Source organism: Osmia lignaria, chromosome 9, assembly GCF_051020975.1.
Source record: "Osmia lignaria lignaria isolate PbOS001 chromosome 9, iyOsmLign1, whole genome shotgun sequence".
NCBI classification, from domain to species: domain Eukaryota; kingdom Metazoa; phylum Arthropoda; class Insecta; order Hymenoptera; family Megachilidae; genus Osmia; species Osmia lignaria.
The window spans coordinates 15,411,897-15,428,879 of NC_135040.1; the positions used below are offsets into that span (position 1 = coordinate 15,411,897).

The window sequence follows — 16,983 nt, forward strand, 5'->3', positions numbered from 1 at the left end:
CAACTGGATAACATATTTATTTGAAATAATTTGAATAAGATTTTATCTATTATACAATTATTTTTAGTTAAATAAAAGTACCATACTCTAAAGTTGACTAATTAAGTACATTTGATTAAACATGAGCAAAAAAAATTAATTTTGAAAATTGAATTTTTCATTAATGTACATATATAATGTATATGTATAACGCAAGATACAAATTAATAGAAGAAACAATAAACAAAATTACGATCGAAAGGAAACACCACTTATGTAGGTAATATTAATGCGAATCTTACATTTACATTTTCGTTTCCAACTTTAAAAGAACACGAACCATTTTAAAAGTTTCTACGGTTCTCGTACATGTTTCATGCTCAATTAAAGTAGCATTCGCGCTAGTCTATACATTGTTAGTTGGAGTATTTGTATCGTGTTTTATTTCAAAATTTTGCACATTTCTGTCTAATCATTAAAAAAGAAAATAATAATAATAATAATAAAGTAACATATAAGTACCTCTTACGATATTAAATGTAATTTCACGTAGAATTTTTTATTTACGATTATAGACAGTTCAATCTATTCATCAGAAAATCAGTGCAGAACACGCAAATAAAGAGAACTAACATACTATCACGTTTACGCACATACGTAGGCATCTACGTTATTTGAACTTATTACGATCAATTAAAACTATCGACGAGAAAAGGTTTTAAATGTGATTACAGTATAGAAAGAATGGCTGGAGTATTTGATATAGAATTACACGAAGGAGATTCCGTAAATCAAGACGAGTCAGATGATGATATCGTTGAAAGCAGAGAAGTTCGTTTCTTAATGAATTTTTTGTTTTCCATGAAATTTTCCTCACTATTATTATACTATTCATTTGTTTTTTATTTTTTTTTTTGTTATTTTATTTGTTTCAGGATGCCTATAATCATGCTGCAAATGTAAATACCATATTAGAGTAAGTATTAATGAATCCTAAAGTATGTAACATTTTAGTTTCATAATTAAATTGTATATTATATTTGTTCTTTAGCCAGTTTTTCTATTAAGAGAAAGCGTACATTCTTTTCTTTTTTTGTCACAGATCCGACGACTTGGAAAGAGTTCAATTATCAGAACAGAATGTGAACATAGGTCAAGAAAAAACTGGACCTCAAGATTTTGAACTGTGCAAAATTCTAGGAGAAGGTGGATATGGCAAAGTTTTTCAAGTTAAAAAAGTTACAGGGAAGGATAAAGGCGGTATCTTTGCTATGAAGGTAATTATTTTCACATCTGTACACATATTTAAAAAGCTTTATAGTTCCATCTTCTCTCAGGTATTAAGAAAAGCGTCTATCATACGAAATCAGAAAGATACAGCCCACACAAAAGCGGAAAGAAATATCTTAGAAGCTGTAAAAGTGAGTAAAATCTGTTATAAATAACAATGAAATATTTATGATATTCTTGTTACAGCATCCGTTCATTGTAAATTTAATGTATGCATTTCAAACTGGTGGTAAATTATATTTAATTTTGGAATATCTTTGCGGCGGAGAGCTTTTTACATATTTAGATAGAGAAGGCATTTTCTTAGAGGATACAGCTTGGTAAGTTATCTAATTTGTCAAGTATGTTTAAAGTCTAGTATACGCTTGCGTATACATACATTAAATAAATCTAAAAATATGTAGATTAACGTTTCTTTTGTCTATTTTGCTGACAGTTTTTATTTGTCTGAGATTATACTTGCGCTACAACATCTCCATAATCAGGGTATTATATACAGGTATAATATGTTTATTAATAATGCTATTTAAAATATATAACTGCACGCATTTAACTAAGTTAATTGCTTTCACAGAGATCTGAAACCAGAAAATATTTTGTTAGACGGCGAAGGCCATGTTAAATTAACAGATTTTGGTTTATGTAAAGAACATATTCAAGAAGGTACAGTGACTCATACATTTTGCGGAACAATAGAATACATGTAAGTAACGAGTCACTTTATCGAGTATTCGTTATAACTTATCAGATGTCGTGCCACGACATTATTAGTATAAAAAATAATATAATAAAAAATCCGTTAACAGTAACGGTTAAACGGCAGATGAAAATAATTTAATCGAAAATATATACCTTGTAATTTTTATTATTGCCAATCTATTTAGGGCCCCGGAGATTTTAACAAGAAGTGGACACGGAAAAGCGGTTGACTGGTGGAGTTTGGGTGCTCTCATGTTTGATATGCTTACTGGAATGGTATATGGACTAAGTGAAGAACGGAAAAAGAAAAAAGAATATTTTAAGATGTATTGTTTCAATAATATAATATGATTATATATTGTTGTTTTTTGTTTTTTTTTTTTCAGCCACCATTTACTGGAGATGACAGAAGAAAAACAATTGAAAAAATTTTACGAGGAAAGTTAAATCTTCCATTGTACCTAACACCCGATGCCAAAGACTTGATACGAAGATTATTAAAGGTATTAACAGAATTTTTATCACTTAGCGACATCATTTACATGACCAATATCCATATTACGAACGCGCTTTGTATGTAATTTGTAGAGACAAGTCTTGCAAAGACTAGGATCCGGATCAGAAGATGCTGAACAAATTATGAATCATAATTTTTTTAAACATATTAACTGGCAAGATGTAATTTCAAAAAAACTAGAACCACCTTTTAAGCCATCGTTAGTAAGTACTTTTGGTTATGATGAAAAATTAAAATAGTAATGTTAAATAAAAATGTTACAATGTTTTTTTAGAAAAGTGCCGACGACACGTCACAGTTCGACGAGCAATTTACAACAACCGTTCCTGTTGATTCTCCGGTTGAAAGTACATTAAGCGAGTCTGCTAATATGATTTTTCAAGTAGGTAACAAGACGGTGTTAATGTTTCATATTTAAAAAGAATAATTCAAATAACCATAACGGAATTCGATCGAACGGCCACACAGGGCTTTACATACGTTGCACCCAGTGTTCTGGAAGAAATGTATGCACAACCAAGAGTCGTAAATGCTAGAAGCCCTCGAAAAGGTCTTTTAAGTACAGGATTTAGCGGAAGCCTTCACAATTTGCCTTCAAGATCACCCGATGCCCATCTTCGTACGTCGTCACATTTTCATCAATACAGGTACTAAAAGAATTGTGAATAGTTTTTATGTATAAATGTAATCGTATTGATTTTTCCTTTGTAACTTATATTTTTTTACTTGAAACAGTTGTTTCTTTCATTTCTAGGCATCACGTAGTAGGTTCAAATAATATGGAAGATACTGAAATGAAAGATATCGGTCCACTTTTCAATTTTTAAACATCGCGCAGTACGTTTAAATGATACGATGAAAAGAAAAAAAAAAAATCTCGAACGATGGATATAAATTAACTAACGAATCGTTTTTAGTGATTTATATACATAAATATGCGAGAAAATATTAAATTTCCACTTTAGGCTCGGTAGAACCAAAAAATATTTTCTAGCTTACTTATTTTTCTTGTTTCAATAATCTAAATGTCACATTTAGTGAATATCGCAATTTACTTACGTATGTATATTTAGAAACACACGATTCTAAACGTCAAAAGGAGTTTACGCTTATAGAGCAGTGGTGCTACTCCTGTACAAATCTTATGTAGGCCTGTTCTGATGTGACTGACGATTATTTATGGTGTAAAGAATTAAAATATGTATTTTCATTATGTAAATATATGTAGGTATCTAATAATAACAAGTACATTCTTTTTTGAGATGGACGCTGTACTGTTGAAAGATATAAAAAATATTTTTGATGTAAAATAATATCACATCATTGCAACTACTAATTCAAATTTTTTAAATGTTCACTATTAGTACATATATATGTATACCGATTAGATCAATAAGATTATTTCATTTGAATATTTCAAAAAATTCTTCTAAAAAGTGGGGGGAAAAAAAATACAAAGAATGTACTGTTATTTTTTTTCTTGTAAAAATCACAAATTTGTTTAATTGCTTTTTCAATTCACCGCATGATTTGAGAAGAAACGTTTATGGAAACGTACATTCCAAAGTAATTTAAATATTTTGTATAAACGTAATGTGATGGAGTTCGTGCTGATTATGTTCTAAACTAGACTAGAGCGTTGAATTCAATTAGACTCGAAAGTCTTGTTCTGCCATTAGTATAAAATCAATTCACTTCAGGTGATAAAAAGGTAAAAACTGCGCTGATTTTTCTTTACAGTAGAATCGGAGAAAGAAAAAAAAAAGGTACGATTGTTTTTGTGAGTCTATGAATTAATTTCACTTCTGACTTAATTTCATATCTTTTTGCTGAATCAGTCCGATTCTACTTCGTATAATTATTGTGAAAGTGACAATTATATGAAAAAATTAAACTGCCCAAGTGTTCACAGCTACCAGCTGAATAGTATTTAACTTTACATAGAAAAAATATATGCACACTCGCACAGGCACGCGTGTGTAGTGACTAAGTTAAAAATTCTTGTTAATAGTTAATTGTGTTATAAAAGAAAAATATTAAGAGTGATAAATTGATACTTTGTAAGATAAATATATGCATAAATACATACGTATATATATATATATATATATATACACATGTATATGTAATTTGAAAGATACGAAAATGCTGCTCTGTTGTGTTTCTTTCGACTCGAAATGTAACGAACGTTTTATTTCTATACCTTCTATAAAAATATTGTAACGTAAAGAAGTGAACGTTCTAATTTTAAACATGTATGCGTATATGTCTATTTAAAATAATCTAATAGCAACATTGTACTATATTTAGTGAAGATTTTACCTCGTTTTTGTATATATAATGTTGAAATATTTATCAACAAGTTACTATCTTCTGTGAGACAATTTCAAAAGAAAAGAAATTGCTAATATTATTTTAACGAGTAACATTATTATTAGATGTAATGAAATATCAGTTTTATAATTAGAATAGTAAGAAGAAATCTGAAGAAACAGTCGTTAAAGAATTTTTTTTGCGTCTTCTTTCCGCATAAAATATTTATCAAAAGTTATACCGTTACAAAAGTTTAAAATAATAATGTTTTAAATCCACTATATAGTTTAGTATTATAGTAAAATTAACAATTACGTTCATGTTCTATCGTATTATCTATTGCAAGTAGATGAAAAATATACATGCGTACGTTTTATTTTATTTCTGTATTTTGTGCTCTGTAATAACAGGAAATATAGGTGCGCGCTTATACGTATACGATATTCTAATCTAATTTATCATATATTTTCAACATACAGAAACACAATCTTAAAATCGTCTTATTTTCTTTTTAGATTCATGATCTTTATTTTTATCCTCGTTAAATTCTGAGATTTTTCTTTTTTTATCAGTGAAAGAATCTCTAGTTCTCCTTTTCTTTGCATCTCTTTGATGCGACTTTTTGCGTTTATTTTTTCTTTCATATTTAAATTCATTTTCTCCCTTCCGACTCTTTGCTTTATTTTTTTCTTTCTTTCGACGATATTTAACGTTACCATTTGAAACGGAATCTGCTTTTTCTTTCTTCTTCTTCTTCTTCTTCTCTAGGTTTCTCCTTTTTTTCGACTTATTTGATGTATAACCGTTACAAGTTTTATTATCAATATTATTTACACTATGTTTATCTGTATCAAAACTGGTACTGGTACCACTAGTGCTAGTGCTGCTGCTGCTGCTACTGCTACTGACACTGCTGCTGCTACTGGTGCTAGTACTGCTGCTGCTATTGCTACTGCTACTGCTACTGCTACTGCTACTGCTACTGCTACTGCTACTACTTCTGTTCCTTTTCTTGCTATTGCTATTGATACCAGTGCTATAACTGCTATTGCTATCTTTATCATTGTAGTTTCTAGATTTATGCGTAACTTTGTGTTTCTTTAATTTCTGTTTTTCTACTTTTTTGTTTTTTTTTTCAAGTTGTTGCAATTTCCTGCAATTAATGTTTGTCAAATTAATTTCCTTAATATTTTTCAAATAATTGCAAGTCGTATAAATATAGAAGAAACTTACTTTAGCAATTTTTTCTTTTCTGTCTTAGAAAGAGTTTTTAAAAACGTGATTTCCGATTGTTCCTCATCGTCCGAAACCATAAGATGTTCATGCTCAGGGACTCGTAAATGTTGTTGAGCACTTAGAGCGGATCTGTACGCAACATGAAATACATTTATTAAATATTACAAAATTTAACTTTGAAGAAGAAAAAATATTCGTCTCTCACTTTTTAAGCGCTAAACCATCTTCCCTCATTTGTTGAACCAACGTTAATGCATCTGGAGCTGACGGGGTTTGCGAATTATTTGCCATTACTACGCTCATCGCTTGACTATACAACGGGCATTCTTTATCTGTAATTTATACCCGTAAAGATGAATTGGTTTTCTTCAACTTTGCATTTTAGTGTTTTATTGTTATTTTATTGTTATAATTATACAAACCTGTATTTATATGTCCCCACTTGTGACATTTAATACAACGTACGTTACGCACTTGAATACCAAACGGTTGATCTCTTATTTCACTGTCTCCTTTACAGTAACTTTCTCGTGGTGCATTATATTTGCGTTGCCACTCAAACTTATATTCTGGTTCGTTATCTTCTTTTTCTCTTTCCTTTTTTGCTCCAGGTGGTGGTTCATACATGAAGTTTACGCTTAGCTTATCTTTACTTTCTTTACTTAATAAAGCTCTATAACAAACATTTCGTTATAATATTGTTATATAAAAAAATAAAAAAAAAAAAAAAAAAAAAAAAAAAAAAAACAGAAGAAAAAACCTAAAATTATTTCACATTAACTATCTTACTTGTTATTATGAAGATCTTGTTCTTTTTCATACTGAACGCGCAATTCTTCTTGTTTTTTCTTATATGCTTCAGCCTGCTGTTCAGCCATCCATACCTAATGAGAAATAGGAAAAATGAGAAAAATTGTGAATTTAGTTGCACAAAACAGAGATAACCTACAAAAACATAGAAAGTAAAGATGCTTACTCGTTTTAAGTTATCTCGAGATGCTGGATGAAAAAACTTTTTGCACATGTAATTATTAAACCCTTTTCCCATTTTGTCTTCTTAGATAAATAAGTGCGTTTCGATTAATTAATTATTTCTTCCTCTTTCAACGATTTTAATAGACATCAACGCGTAGAAAATTTACCTTTCTGGTACTATACATATGTATACTGCCACTACCGACTACCCTTACCACTAAACCTTAACGTCAAGAAAGGTTAGCGCAATTGTGAATGTAGCAGTGTTACGTCAAGTTTTTCTCAATTTTACTTGCGTAAATACATATATATTTACATATTTACATACATTTATTGTTACAGAAGACACTGTAAAATTTGTAAGAAAAAAAAGAACCCGAGTATTTTAACGATGTATCGTAATATTGAAAATAGTGTATATAATATCTATTACTGTAACCAGAATGATTAAAGTTGTTCAGTAAGGTATATAGAAGGTTATAAATAATTCAGTTTGAAGCAGAAGTGAAATTTATTTCAACAGTGAATCTATTGAAAATTCTTTTACAATTACCTACATAACAGAACAATTTCAAATGCAATGAAAATAAACGAGAAAAACATGGTAGCTTTCGCGACTTCGGCAACACCAGTAGATCGTGAAGGTTGGTTAAACAAACGTGGTGAATTAAATCGTGGCTATCAAAGAAGATGGTTTGTTCTTAAAGGAAATATATTATTTTATTTCGATCGACGCGGTGACAAGGAGCCTGTAGGTATGATAGTCCTCGAAGGTTGTACTATCGAACTAGCAGAAGACGAAGAGCAATTTGGTTTTCAAATTGTATTTCATGGACCAAATAACAGAAATTATGCCCTTGCAGCAGAATCTCAGGTAAAGGTATTTAAAAAAAAAAAAAAAGAAAAAAGAAAATCCATTTATTTCTCTATATATATATATATATACTAATATATATATATATTCGATACAATAGAATTCACTTAAATATTGTATTCAGGAATCTATGGAACAGTGGATGAAAGCTTTGGCATGTGCAAGTTACGATTACATGAAATTAATGGTAGCAGAATTGCAAAGACAATTGGATGCTGCAGAGGAGGAGACAACAATGGTTACCGCTCCCTCTCAGTCCCCTAAAGCACCACCAAGACAACGGCATAATCCTTTTAACAGATCAGAAATGCATCATCGTTCGCAAAGCGTCAGATCTGCACCTGGTAGAACAGAAAATATTCCAAGGACGAAGATAACGTTTCGCGAATTGCATACTATGTACGGTAGAAGAATTTTAGCCGATTTAAACGAATGGAGACATACGAGAAAAGCTGCAGAGGCTCCGTTGATTAGTTTTTAACGATGCCTCGTTTTTACAATCTGTAAATATTTAACGAGTTGGTACTTATTGAACATTATTCGAACGTATCATTTATTTTTGTAACGGAAAAAACTTACAATTGGAATGTAACAAAATATTTCTGATAGTTATTAAAACGTTAGAAATGATTACGATTATACATACATACAATACAATAGAATATAATGAAATGAAATGAGATGAAATGAAATGAAATGAAATGAAATGAAATGAAATGAAATGAAATGAATGTACTCGATAGTAAGATAGAATCGTCAGTCATTCGTACACAAAGTACGTTTACGTTTGTAGCTTGAAATGTGTGATTATAAGTTAAAATAATTATGTACAAATATTTTAAGACGTTACAAAGACATAATTATTTAATTGTAAGAAAGACAAAACGAATAGAGAAATGGAACACATAGTGGTTAGCATTATTTCGGTTATTATCGAACGATGCGTATCTGTAAGTGCAAGATACATGAAAAGATACAGTATATTCGGTTGGTATACTACTATTTAGGTTGCAGTTAAATAGATGAGGCGAATTATACGAAATTGCAAGTAACTAATAAATGGTAGAAATGTTTTAGTTTGCTTTAGCAACTAAATGCGCACCACCAATACCATCTTTTGTATTAAATATTTTATTAGAATACTGATTTTTTGTGTAAATGAAAAATATATCAAGGTAGAGAAACAGCAGAGGCTATTTAAATTTAAAGACACCTTTTTTTCTGGCATCACCTGGTAAATGTCTTGCACCCAATAAAAGTCGAGCTTTATCTTCTTCTTGCGGAGCCGATTCTTCTTGCGGACCTCTTGGCTTGATCTGTAGCTTTTGCTTAATAGCTTGACTCAATATTACGCGTCTAGAATCACTTTTCATCGCTAAAAGAAGATCAAGCCACGTCCAAGTGACGTTATGATACTCCAAGGTAGGTATTACCAGAGCAAAATCACGAACGTCTTCCAAATTTTTCTCCTTATTTCCCTATAAAAGAAATTTGTCTGTATCTTTTTACTAATTTCTATAGATAGATGGTAATATGTATGTATACCTTGTAAGAAACACGAACGGGTACTTCGGGTATTTTAATATATATAAATAGTTTATTTTTATCTGCCCTTTCTTTCATTTTTTCTACGTCGTCTCTTCTTTCGATCGGTACGTAGAAAGAGGAATCCCGTTGCGGCGCGGGTGGTTCCTCTATTCCTTCCGGATCTCTCTCGGGAAAACAGAATTTCAGCATCGTATTGAAAAATTTTTTCGTTAATCCTAAAGGAAAACGATATACATATGTATAGTATGTATAAGATTTGCATACCGAAGGAAAGAGCGTTAGATAGGAAATTACCAATCGTTAAAGGAACCACGTTAATTTCAAAATGTTCTTTCACCGATATTCCAGCAACCGGTGCCTTCTCCCTGCAGAAAACTCGAAGAGCTCTCTGCCTGTCAACGGGCATGTTGCTTTGTAATTCCGTTGGTGTCAGTACCTCCGTATAGATTTGATTCGGTAATAAATTAGTCATTCTAACGTATCCTAATTCGAGAAGATGTTCGACCGAGTCGTCGGTTTTGCTGGTTTTGGTATACAAGAAATTAGTTAAGATTAGATCGGCGATACCCAATTGACCGTCTGCATCGGTCAACCTCCACTGGGCGTGTTTGAAGCAAATTTCAGCGACTCTAGCGACTGCTGCCGGTTTATCTTTCAACGTGGTGGAAGCTGTGGCCGGAGCAGTTGTTTCCTTGTAACAGCTTAACATCACATCTAGTTCTTCAGCTTTCGCGCCAAGCTGTTCTTTACATTCGAAAACTCTTGCTTCGAGTCGCTCCATTTCTGTCAACAACTCGGGACTGGACTCCTCGGCAAGAGCCTTTTGCACCAAGTACGTCTCGCGTTCCAGCCTCCTTAGTTTCGCTACCAAACCGCGCACGGTGTTTTGTAATTGTTGAATCGGACGTTTTTGATCCTCGACCGAATGCAACTGCAATTGAAATCTCATTCGCTGTAATCGCTCCGATGCTTCCTTTCGTCTCGGTTCCACGTACAATAACAAATTGTTCACGATATCGAGAATCATAGCGTATTGCAACGAATTGGTGCACACATCCAAATCGTGATGCATCAAGGTGAACGCGTCAGCCGCCGAGAGATCTTTCCTCTCCCACGGGCTTACTTCTTCTCTCGGCGGTGGAGGAACTTGATCGATCGAGCCAACGTCCAACGCTTGGCCGTAACCAACGTAAAAGAACTCGCATTTGCATCTCGAAACGATTCGTTGCAGCTGATGTTGAGGCCCGCCACCACCTCCGACCGTCTGACTTACCACACCGCCGACGCTCTGACCGGAACCAACTAGCGCCGGTACATCCGGTAAACCGGCTATTACCTGCGTCGAATCTTTCTCCTAAGGAATTCAATTTTGAAGCAATTTTGAACCAATTTTCAACCAATTTTCAACCAATTGTAAAGAGAAGAAGAACTTACTTGTATATTATCCAAAGTCAACCACATAATATTATCGTCGATATTCTCGTCGATGTTGGCGCTAACGGTCGCGTAATACTGCATACACTCCAACGAGCCTACCCACGTTGTCTTTGACACTAAAGTTCTCTCCTTCCATACAGGTTGATGAATCCTTTGTAATATTTCGGCTTTAGCGGCCGATAAAATCACGTAGCCTCGTGTCTCGATACCTTTCAGCAACACCTGACTGTTTACCAAAGCGACTGTAAAGAAGAAAAATAAATATGAAAATGCGTACATACGCCTCGTCAAGTTAAATTCCCATAAATTGGCATACTTAGCCAATTTTTGTGCAACACGTCATCTTGATGACAAGCTGCCAATCCACGGAGTTGTTGGCCTCTCGTTTGTACCGATAAATCGTCGCTAAAGGCAACCGGTTTATTCGCAGCCTCGGCAATCAATCTCTGCAGCATCCCGACAGCCTCTCCTTGCTGCGGTTTCGTCGCGGAGCTCGAGTTGATTTGCGTAGTTGCGTTTTGTACCTCGACCGATCGAGTTCGATGATTCTTGTGCGATGTCGATGACGATGACGACGATGAACTGGTCGTTTCCCTTTCCCTGTGAAACCCTTTCAGCGCGGCGGTCGACAGATTCTTCTTAAGCTGTTGAGTCTTTATGAAAGAATCGAAGAGGGCAAACGCGACGTCTCTGTTCGTTTTCGTCCAGGCACCTTTCAAGTCGTGCACGACCAGCCTATGGGTAGGAGTATCTCCTCCGCTTACACCCGCTACCATTGCCGCCTCCCTACCGTAACTAACGCGTGCAACGCTTAAACAGTAACACTTTTCAACCGGTTGCCGCAACGAAGCGCTCTCCTTGTCCTCGTGGAGCGCGCTTTTCAGCCAGATCTCCGCGTCGCTGAGCTCGCAATTCATGTACACCACCGACCATTCCGCTCTCGGCCGATGTATCAAACCGTCCTCGTCGATCGGATGCAGGGACAAATTGTGCTCGCTGCTGCAGGCCACTCGTCCGCCGGTTACCTCGAATCCGCGTTGCATCGCGAACGACATCCAATAACTGACGTGAAACCGATGAAAGGCCAAAGTTAATCGTACTTTTCTGTAGTGTCTGCTCAATTGTTTCCTTCGAGGTCGAATGTTTTTGAAGAGCGGCCCTTTTCTGGTCGGTCTGGTCGCTCCGGATAGAATGAATTTTAAATTTTCAAACCATCTGAGGGTACTACCGTAGAGTAACGCGGTCGGAGCGCTCGCCAACGCCGGTGATTCGGTCGGTTTCGTCTCGAGCGAGAGGCTAACGTTTAAATTCTGCGAACGAAACGCTCTGAACGAATCGTGCTCCTGATTACTCGAATATTCCGGCAATCGATCCGGGGCACAAGGTATAGCGGCATGATGGTCTCTCGGATCGCCCAAACAAACCCAGGCTAATTTAATACTGAAACGTACGTTTGGTAAATGCAGTAACCTACAGTCGTCGTATTTGCTGGCCGTACGAACGTAAACGTCCAAATCTCCTTTCACCACGATTCTTCCCTGCGTCCAATCGAGCTCCAATTCGGTCCAGGTCAGTTCCATCTCCTCGGTGGTATTGTACGGATCGAGGGAACCGTGCAACAGAACCGTAAGTTGCTTCACGCAAAGCGTTAACCTTCCGTGAAGAGCTAGCCGCATCTTGTCCCAGAACGGCAACGAAGGACTCGGATCTCTCGACGGATGTATTATCTTCTCGAAACTGAGATTGCATTGGGCTATTACCGGCTCCCAACACGGACCGAACGCGTACCTGAACTTGTCGATGTCCCAATTTAGATCGTGATAGTACTTTAACGAGGTCATGCCCCTTTCCACGACGATATCCTCCCAAGGTGCGCCGATTTCGATTCTTACCGTTCGCCTGGCTCTCGGTGGTGCTAAAGCCTCCGCGCCGGCCAATCTACCCCATACGCTTAAACTTTCCACCAAAAGCAACGGTTGCGGAAAATCTCGTAATTGTAGCTTCCATTCGGCGCACTTTAAGCTAATCCCTCTGACCCAGAGCGTATTGAATTCGAGACCATCCTCGGGCCAGGGAGTTTCCGCGTCCATTTCTCGAAGAGCCTTCGTCGCGTTTTCCGTACCATCGATCGACGGATCAGCCAACGCTAATATCTCAATGTCCAACATAGACCAGGCGAACAACCGCGTTCTCGCGGGACCGGCGCGTTGCATTTGCTTCCACCTTTGTACATAAATTTCAGCGTTTTTCTTGTTCAAACTATCGTACAATTCCTCGACTTTGCCCTGAGGAAGTAACAAATGAGCTCGACAAAGTTCTTGTACTTTTGCATCGAGCATCGCTTGTCGTTTCAAGCTCTCCTTGTACTCGTCTTCCAACAGTTCGTAATTATCCCGCAAGCGTACTTCGAACGGATCGTCGCTCACCTCAAATACCCACTCTTTGATCTACAATACAACAAGATATAGAGAAACCGTTTAAATCTGTTCGTTAAGAAATAATATTAACATACCTTTATCACCAAATCGCAAGGTAACGGCCTCCTCTCTTTTTTGCCGCTCGAGCCTGAATGAATTTCCTTCAGCCATTTCTTTATACTAAACAGCTCGTTTTGAATCGCGTCCGTGAACTGATGCTCGTACGGGAAACAAGCTTTTATCGATTCGATATTAAGCATCCAAGTCTGGTTGTTCCAATCCAAGACGAAACCTTCGTTACTTTGCCTTTCGAGTCGCACTTCTCTGTTATCAAACACTCGAACTAATTCGAAACCTTCTATCATAATTATGTCAGCCATATCCAACGCGACTCGTACATAATTCAACTTCCATTCTCCTTGGGACCAACGCAACTGATCCGACGAAAGTTCCAAATAGTGTTTCGGAGAAATGTCTATGGACAGACTGATGCCGCTAGTTGCCAATACGTCTATCACTCGTCTCTGTTTTTCCATTCTTTCACCTGTCGACAAAATTGAAACTCGAAATTACGTATACCATATATACCATATGTCATCGATAATAGATATGTATGAAATTGCGTTATATATAATAAACTAAACACCTTGAATACCGATCTTCGATGCATCTTCATCTATAATGGATCGAAAGTCTGCCGACTCTAACCAAAGTTGCAGCAGACGAAGGTGTAAATTTGGACTCCAAGCGAAACTGGTACCGTCCAAACTAATATTTATCATTTCAGAAGTGACAGCACCTTTACATTTTCTTATAGCTAAAAATGGATGTGCTAACGCTTGAGCGTGTTGACAAATAATTGGTTCATTCTTATTCAACGTTATTGCGCTTACACCCTCTGTTACGGCCACCAGCCGCTTCGTGTTGTGTTCTACATTCGCAGTATCCAAACGCACCATAATAGATACTATGAAACGAACAAACAAACTTTCTTACTCCCTTTACATACACATAATAAACTGATCCATTTAAATAATTAAATAATATACATACGATTATTTTCTGCGATAAAGAATAAATTACAATTGGTAATTTTCAGATTTAATTGAGCAACATTGTCCGAATCATCTCTAGCCTGCTTCATTGTTTCGGCTCTCTTGCTGTTGTATCTTTGACAACATCTGTGAAATCAGTTTAGTAAAACGAGCATAAATATTGTCAGTATTTTACGCTTATTCGTTAGAATTCCTCTTACTTGTAAGCCTCTTGAAGAAATCTGGCAAGTTCCAAGCTCCATTCGGTTACCAGAGTGTCAACGGCAATTCCTATGGCATTGGTGCGCGTTGTAGCTAATAATACTCCAACGGACAAAGGTGTCCCCCACTGATGAGACGTTTCCAAAGTAACAGTATTAGAACCGTTTAAAGTACAATACAGTGATTCCACAACCAACTCTGTGTTCCAACTGTCCTCGGTCTCTATAAAATGATCCAAATGTAAAGAAAATAATTTTCATCAACTTTTAACACGCATTGCGTTTTATACATATATGTATATATACAGTGTCGTGCCTGTAAGCGTGTTTATAGAAAATTTCATATGAGCTACTCCGCACGAAGCTTCGTGAACGTCCAACAACTTGACGCATAACGACGAATCGTAGAGTTCAGTGTCCACTCTTATATCCAACCACGGTAATTTCTTTTTCAACGTCATACTGGCCACAGGTGTTGAAACTTTGTTATCGCTGCTACATAACACCGTCTCCCAGTCTTTGTGGTCATAAATGACGGAAAGACTATTGACTTGCGTAGCAATTTGTAAAATATTCTCTTCTACCTGTACAATACCAGAAATATTACCAGAAATATTACCAGAAATAAATAGTATAATAATGCATACCTTTGCGTTTATTATTAACGATCGTAAAGTTAAGACAGGAAATTTACTACGAACTGACAGACCATCCAAATTTAACGTAAGATTTAATTGTGGATCAGATGGTTGAAACTTTGTGCTAACTTGAAGGCCCTTCATTACCCCTTCTAAACCAACTACCACTCCGTCCTCTCCTCCCGTGATTACAGAAGAATTACCTATTTTCAATGCGAAATCCTGAAAGATTCGACAAGAAATATTTCTTTTTTTTTAACTAAACTTGGATTTTCTTTTGTACGAAATTCACCTTTGGTATAACCGGTGCCAATCGAGCCAATAAATCGTTCGACGAATCAACGCGTACATCCGAATACGGAGTTGTAGCGGTTAAGGAACTTCTATCTTTGAAGAAGGTAACGAGACCTGCTCCTCCAGAACCCTCTGTCTGCGTTATTCCGATGTACAATTTCTATAAATTAGATCCTGCTTGATTCCAATTTAATCCCATTTCAAAGGACAGTTGTTCAGGAACATCCGTTATGTGTGCTAAACACAAATAGCTACCGTTCAAAGCATTGAGCTACAATACTCTTTCGAGTATCGCTATCATTATTCTACAGCTCTCGCAATTTACACCTTGAAACAGTTGTACAATACATGCGGATATACCTCCTCCACCGACCACCACTCTTCTTTCTTACCTCTACGGAAAGTTCTCCTTGCGCTTTCAAAGTAGCTTCGGCCGTTCCGGCAAAGGATATCTGTGACAGACACGCGTCCGATGCGTGCCGTAACAATTTCATAGCTCCACCTATAACGGCAGCCGACGCGAGAAGAGTACGAGCTCCATGAACGACGCTACCATCGAAACTGACGCTTTCCGCGCTTCCGTTTGCCAACCAGCCGTTACCCAAAATTAAAAGGCTCAAGTTTTCTACGTGCACAGCCATAAACTAGAAAATTTTGAAACAATTCTAATTAAACTTTTCTAAATTTAAAATGATATAATAATAGTAACTAATTAATGACTTAAATGTAAAAGACGTAATAAAACGTAATCTATATACTTGTACAAAAGTTATGATTATAGGTGGGATTCTCTTGTTTCGAAAATCCATTAATTTTGTCCGTCTTTTTGCCACTCGTACAGATTTAACTGGAACATCCTTGTTAACTCGCACATCTTTCATAATTACTGCCAGTAATTTTGCAACATCGCTGCTAAACAAACTACTGCGTATGCTGATTTCTTCGATTTGCTGAAATTAATTTCCACGTGTTAATATATTCGAACCGATGAAACATTTCTAAATAGGTTTTTAAAGAATGACACAGCATAAGAGTACAACATACCAACGTAAAACCATTTTTTGAAATATTTACGTCTCGAAGTATAAAATACGGTAACGAGATATGACCAACTCGCAAATAAATCTTGTATCGTCTTTTGACTAACCACGCTATAAATCTCGGGATTACCCTAAAAGTAACAATAAAAAAAGAAAAAATTATATAAAAATTATATAATATCAACGATAAAATTAACAGATTCAAGTTGCTCATTAACCTTACCAAGTAAAATTACAGTAGAGAACAAAACAGATTGCACAAAATGCAAACAAACCAGTCATTTTTACGAATTTACATAGTGAGAGTAAAATTCAAATATATTTGTTCAATGACACGAAAGATTATAATGGAAATAACGAAATACTTTTTCCCACTTTTTCCCATTGACAGGAACGAACAGGAACGAACAGGAACGAAAAAATCGGACACCAACTACGCTTCAAGCGTTCAAGCTCCTGACTCCTGGCGTC

The 16,983-nt window shown here is 35.8% G+C and overlaps 4 protein-coding genes across 6 annotated transcripts; 2 read left to right on the forward strand and 2 right to left on the reverse strand.

Annotated features, from left to right (window-relative positions):
• The first annotated feature begins 371 nt into the window (after nucleotides 1-371).
• LOC117601895 (ribosomal protein S6 kinase beta-1) lies at nucleotides 372-4,898 on the forward strand. Of its 2 annotated transcripts, none has more exons than XM_034319246.2 (13): nucleotides 372-810; nucleotides 915-955; nucleotides 1,082-1,256; nucleotides 1,317-1,400; nucleotides 1,456-1,589; nucleotides 1,706-1,768; nucleotides 1,844-1,972; nucleotides 2,154-2,244; nucleotides 2,355-2,471; nucleotides 2,557-2,688; nucleotides 2,760-2,867; nucleotides 2,954-3,132; nucleotides 3,221-4,898. In XM_034319246.2, exons 1-13 carry the CDS (start codon nucleotides 724-726, stop codon nucleotides 3,237-3,239), a joined length of 1,359 nt encoding a protein of 452 aa, XP_034175137.1. In that variant the 5' UTR covers nucleotides 372-723; the 3' UTR covers nucleotides 3,240-4,898. The 2 variants fall into 2 exon arrangements, with proteins under 2 accessions (XP_034175137.1, XP_034175129.1); XM_034319238.2 differs by having other exon boundaries at nucleotides 374-810; nucleotides 3,240-4,898.
• On the reverse strand, nucleotides 2,951-7,219 carry LOC117601906 (corepressor interacting with RBPJ 1). The gene is made up of 6 exons (XM_034319260.2): nucleotides 7,011-7,219; nucleotides 6,824-6,918; nucleotides 6,457-6,707; nucleotides 6,240-6,366; nucleotides 6,032-6,163; nucleotides 2,951-5,951 (listed from the first exon to the last, which is right to left on the reverse strand). The coding sequence occupies exons 1-6, from the start codon at nucleotides 7,080-7,082 to the stop codon at nucleotides 5,288-5,290; spliced, it is 1,341 nt and encodes a 446-aa protein (XP_034175151.2). The 5' UTR covers nucleotides 7,083-7,219; the 3' UTR covers nucleotides 2,951-5,287.
• A 40-nt stretch (nucleotides 7,220-7,259) lies between these two features.
• On the forward strand, nucleotides 7,260-8,364 carry LOC117602008 (sesquipedalian-1). 2 transcript variants are annotated; one of them, XM_034319430.2, is made up of 2 exons: nucleotides 7,260-7,889; nucleotides 8,008-8,364. In XM_034319430.2, the coding sequence occupies exons 1-2, from the start codon at nucleotides 7,590-7,592 to the stop codon at nucleotides 8,362-8,364; spliced, it is 657 nt and encodes a 218-aa protein (XP_034175321.1). In that variant the 5' UTR covers nucleotides 7,260-7,589. The 2 variants fall into 2 exon arrangements, with proteins under 2 accessions (XP_034175321.1, XP_034175329.1); XM_034319438.2 differs by having other exon boundaries at nucleotides 7,300-7,883.
• hob (bridge-like lipid transfer protein family member hobbit) lies at nucleotides 7,725-16,962 on the reverse strand. The gene is made up of 16 exons (XM_034318817.2): nucleotides 16,736-16,962; nucleotides 16,517-16,643; nucleotides 16,231-16,422; nucleotides 15,865-16,116; nucleotides 15,471-15,632; nucleotides 15,188-15,400; nucleotides 14,857-15,124; nucleotides 14,541-14,763; nucleotides 14,339-14,466; nucleotides 13,932-14,252; nucleotides 13,381-13,829; nucleotides 11,185-13,315; nucleotides 10,866-11,110; nucleotides 9,726-10,785; nucleotides 9,429-9,646; nucleotides 7,725-9,361 (listed from the first exon to the last, which is right to left on the reverse strand). Exons 1-16 carry the CDS (start codon nucleotides 16,792-16,794, stop codon nucleotides 9,077-9,079), a joined length of 6,333 nt encoding a protein of 2,110 aa, XP_034174708.2. The 5' UTR covers nucleotides 16,795-16,962; the 3' UTR covers nucleotides 7,725-9,076.
• Nucleotides 16,963-16,983: the final 21 nt, after the last annotated feature.

Bases quoted from the DNA above. Each gene is read 5' to 3' on its own strand.
- LOC117602008 (XM_034319430.2), top strand. From the start codon at position 7,590: ATGAAAATAAACGAGAAAAACATGGTAGCTTTCGCGACTTCGGCAACA. The intron at 7,890-8,007 runs GTATTTAAAAAA...TATTGTATTCAG, and splicing joins CAGCAGAATCTCAGGTAAAG to GAATCTATGGAACAGTGGAT.
- LOC117601906 (XM_034319260.2), bottom strand. From the start codon at position 7,082: ATGGGAAAAGGGTTTAATAATTACATGTGCAAAAAGTTTTTTCATCCA. The intron at 6,708-6,823 runs GTAAGATAGTTA...TGTTTGTTATAG, and splicing joins CAAGATCTTCATAATAACAA to AGCTTTATTAAGTAAAGAAA. The intron at 5,952-6,031 runs GTAAGTTTCTTC...CATTAATTGCAG, and splicing joins GAAAAGAAAAAATTGCTAAA to GAAATTGCAACAACTTGAAA.
- LOC117601895 (XM_034319238.2), top strand. From the start codon at position 724: ATGGCTGGAGTATTTGATATAGAATTACACGAAGGAGATTCCGTAAAT. The intron at 1,401-1,455 runs GTGAGTAAAATC...TTCTTGTTACAG, and splicing joins ATATCTTAGAAGCTGTAAAA to CATCCGTTCATTGTAAATTT. The intron at 1,973-2,153 runs GTAAGTAACGAG...CAATCTATTTAG, and splicing joins TGCGGAACAATAGAATACAT to GGCCCCGGAGATTTTAACAA.
- hob (XM_034318817.2), bottom strand. From the start codon at position 16,794: ATGACTGGTTTGTTTGCATTTTGTGCAATCTGTTTTGTTCTCTACTGT. The intron at 14,764-14,856 runs GCACGACACTGT...ATCATTTTATAG, and splicing joins TTCTATAAACACGCTTACAG to AGACCGAGGACAGTTGGAAC. The intron at 9,647-9,725 runs GTAATTTCCTAT...GTTTTCCTTTAG, and splicing joins CGTGGTTCCTTTAACGATTG to GATTAACGAAAAAATTTTTC.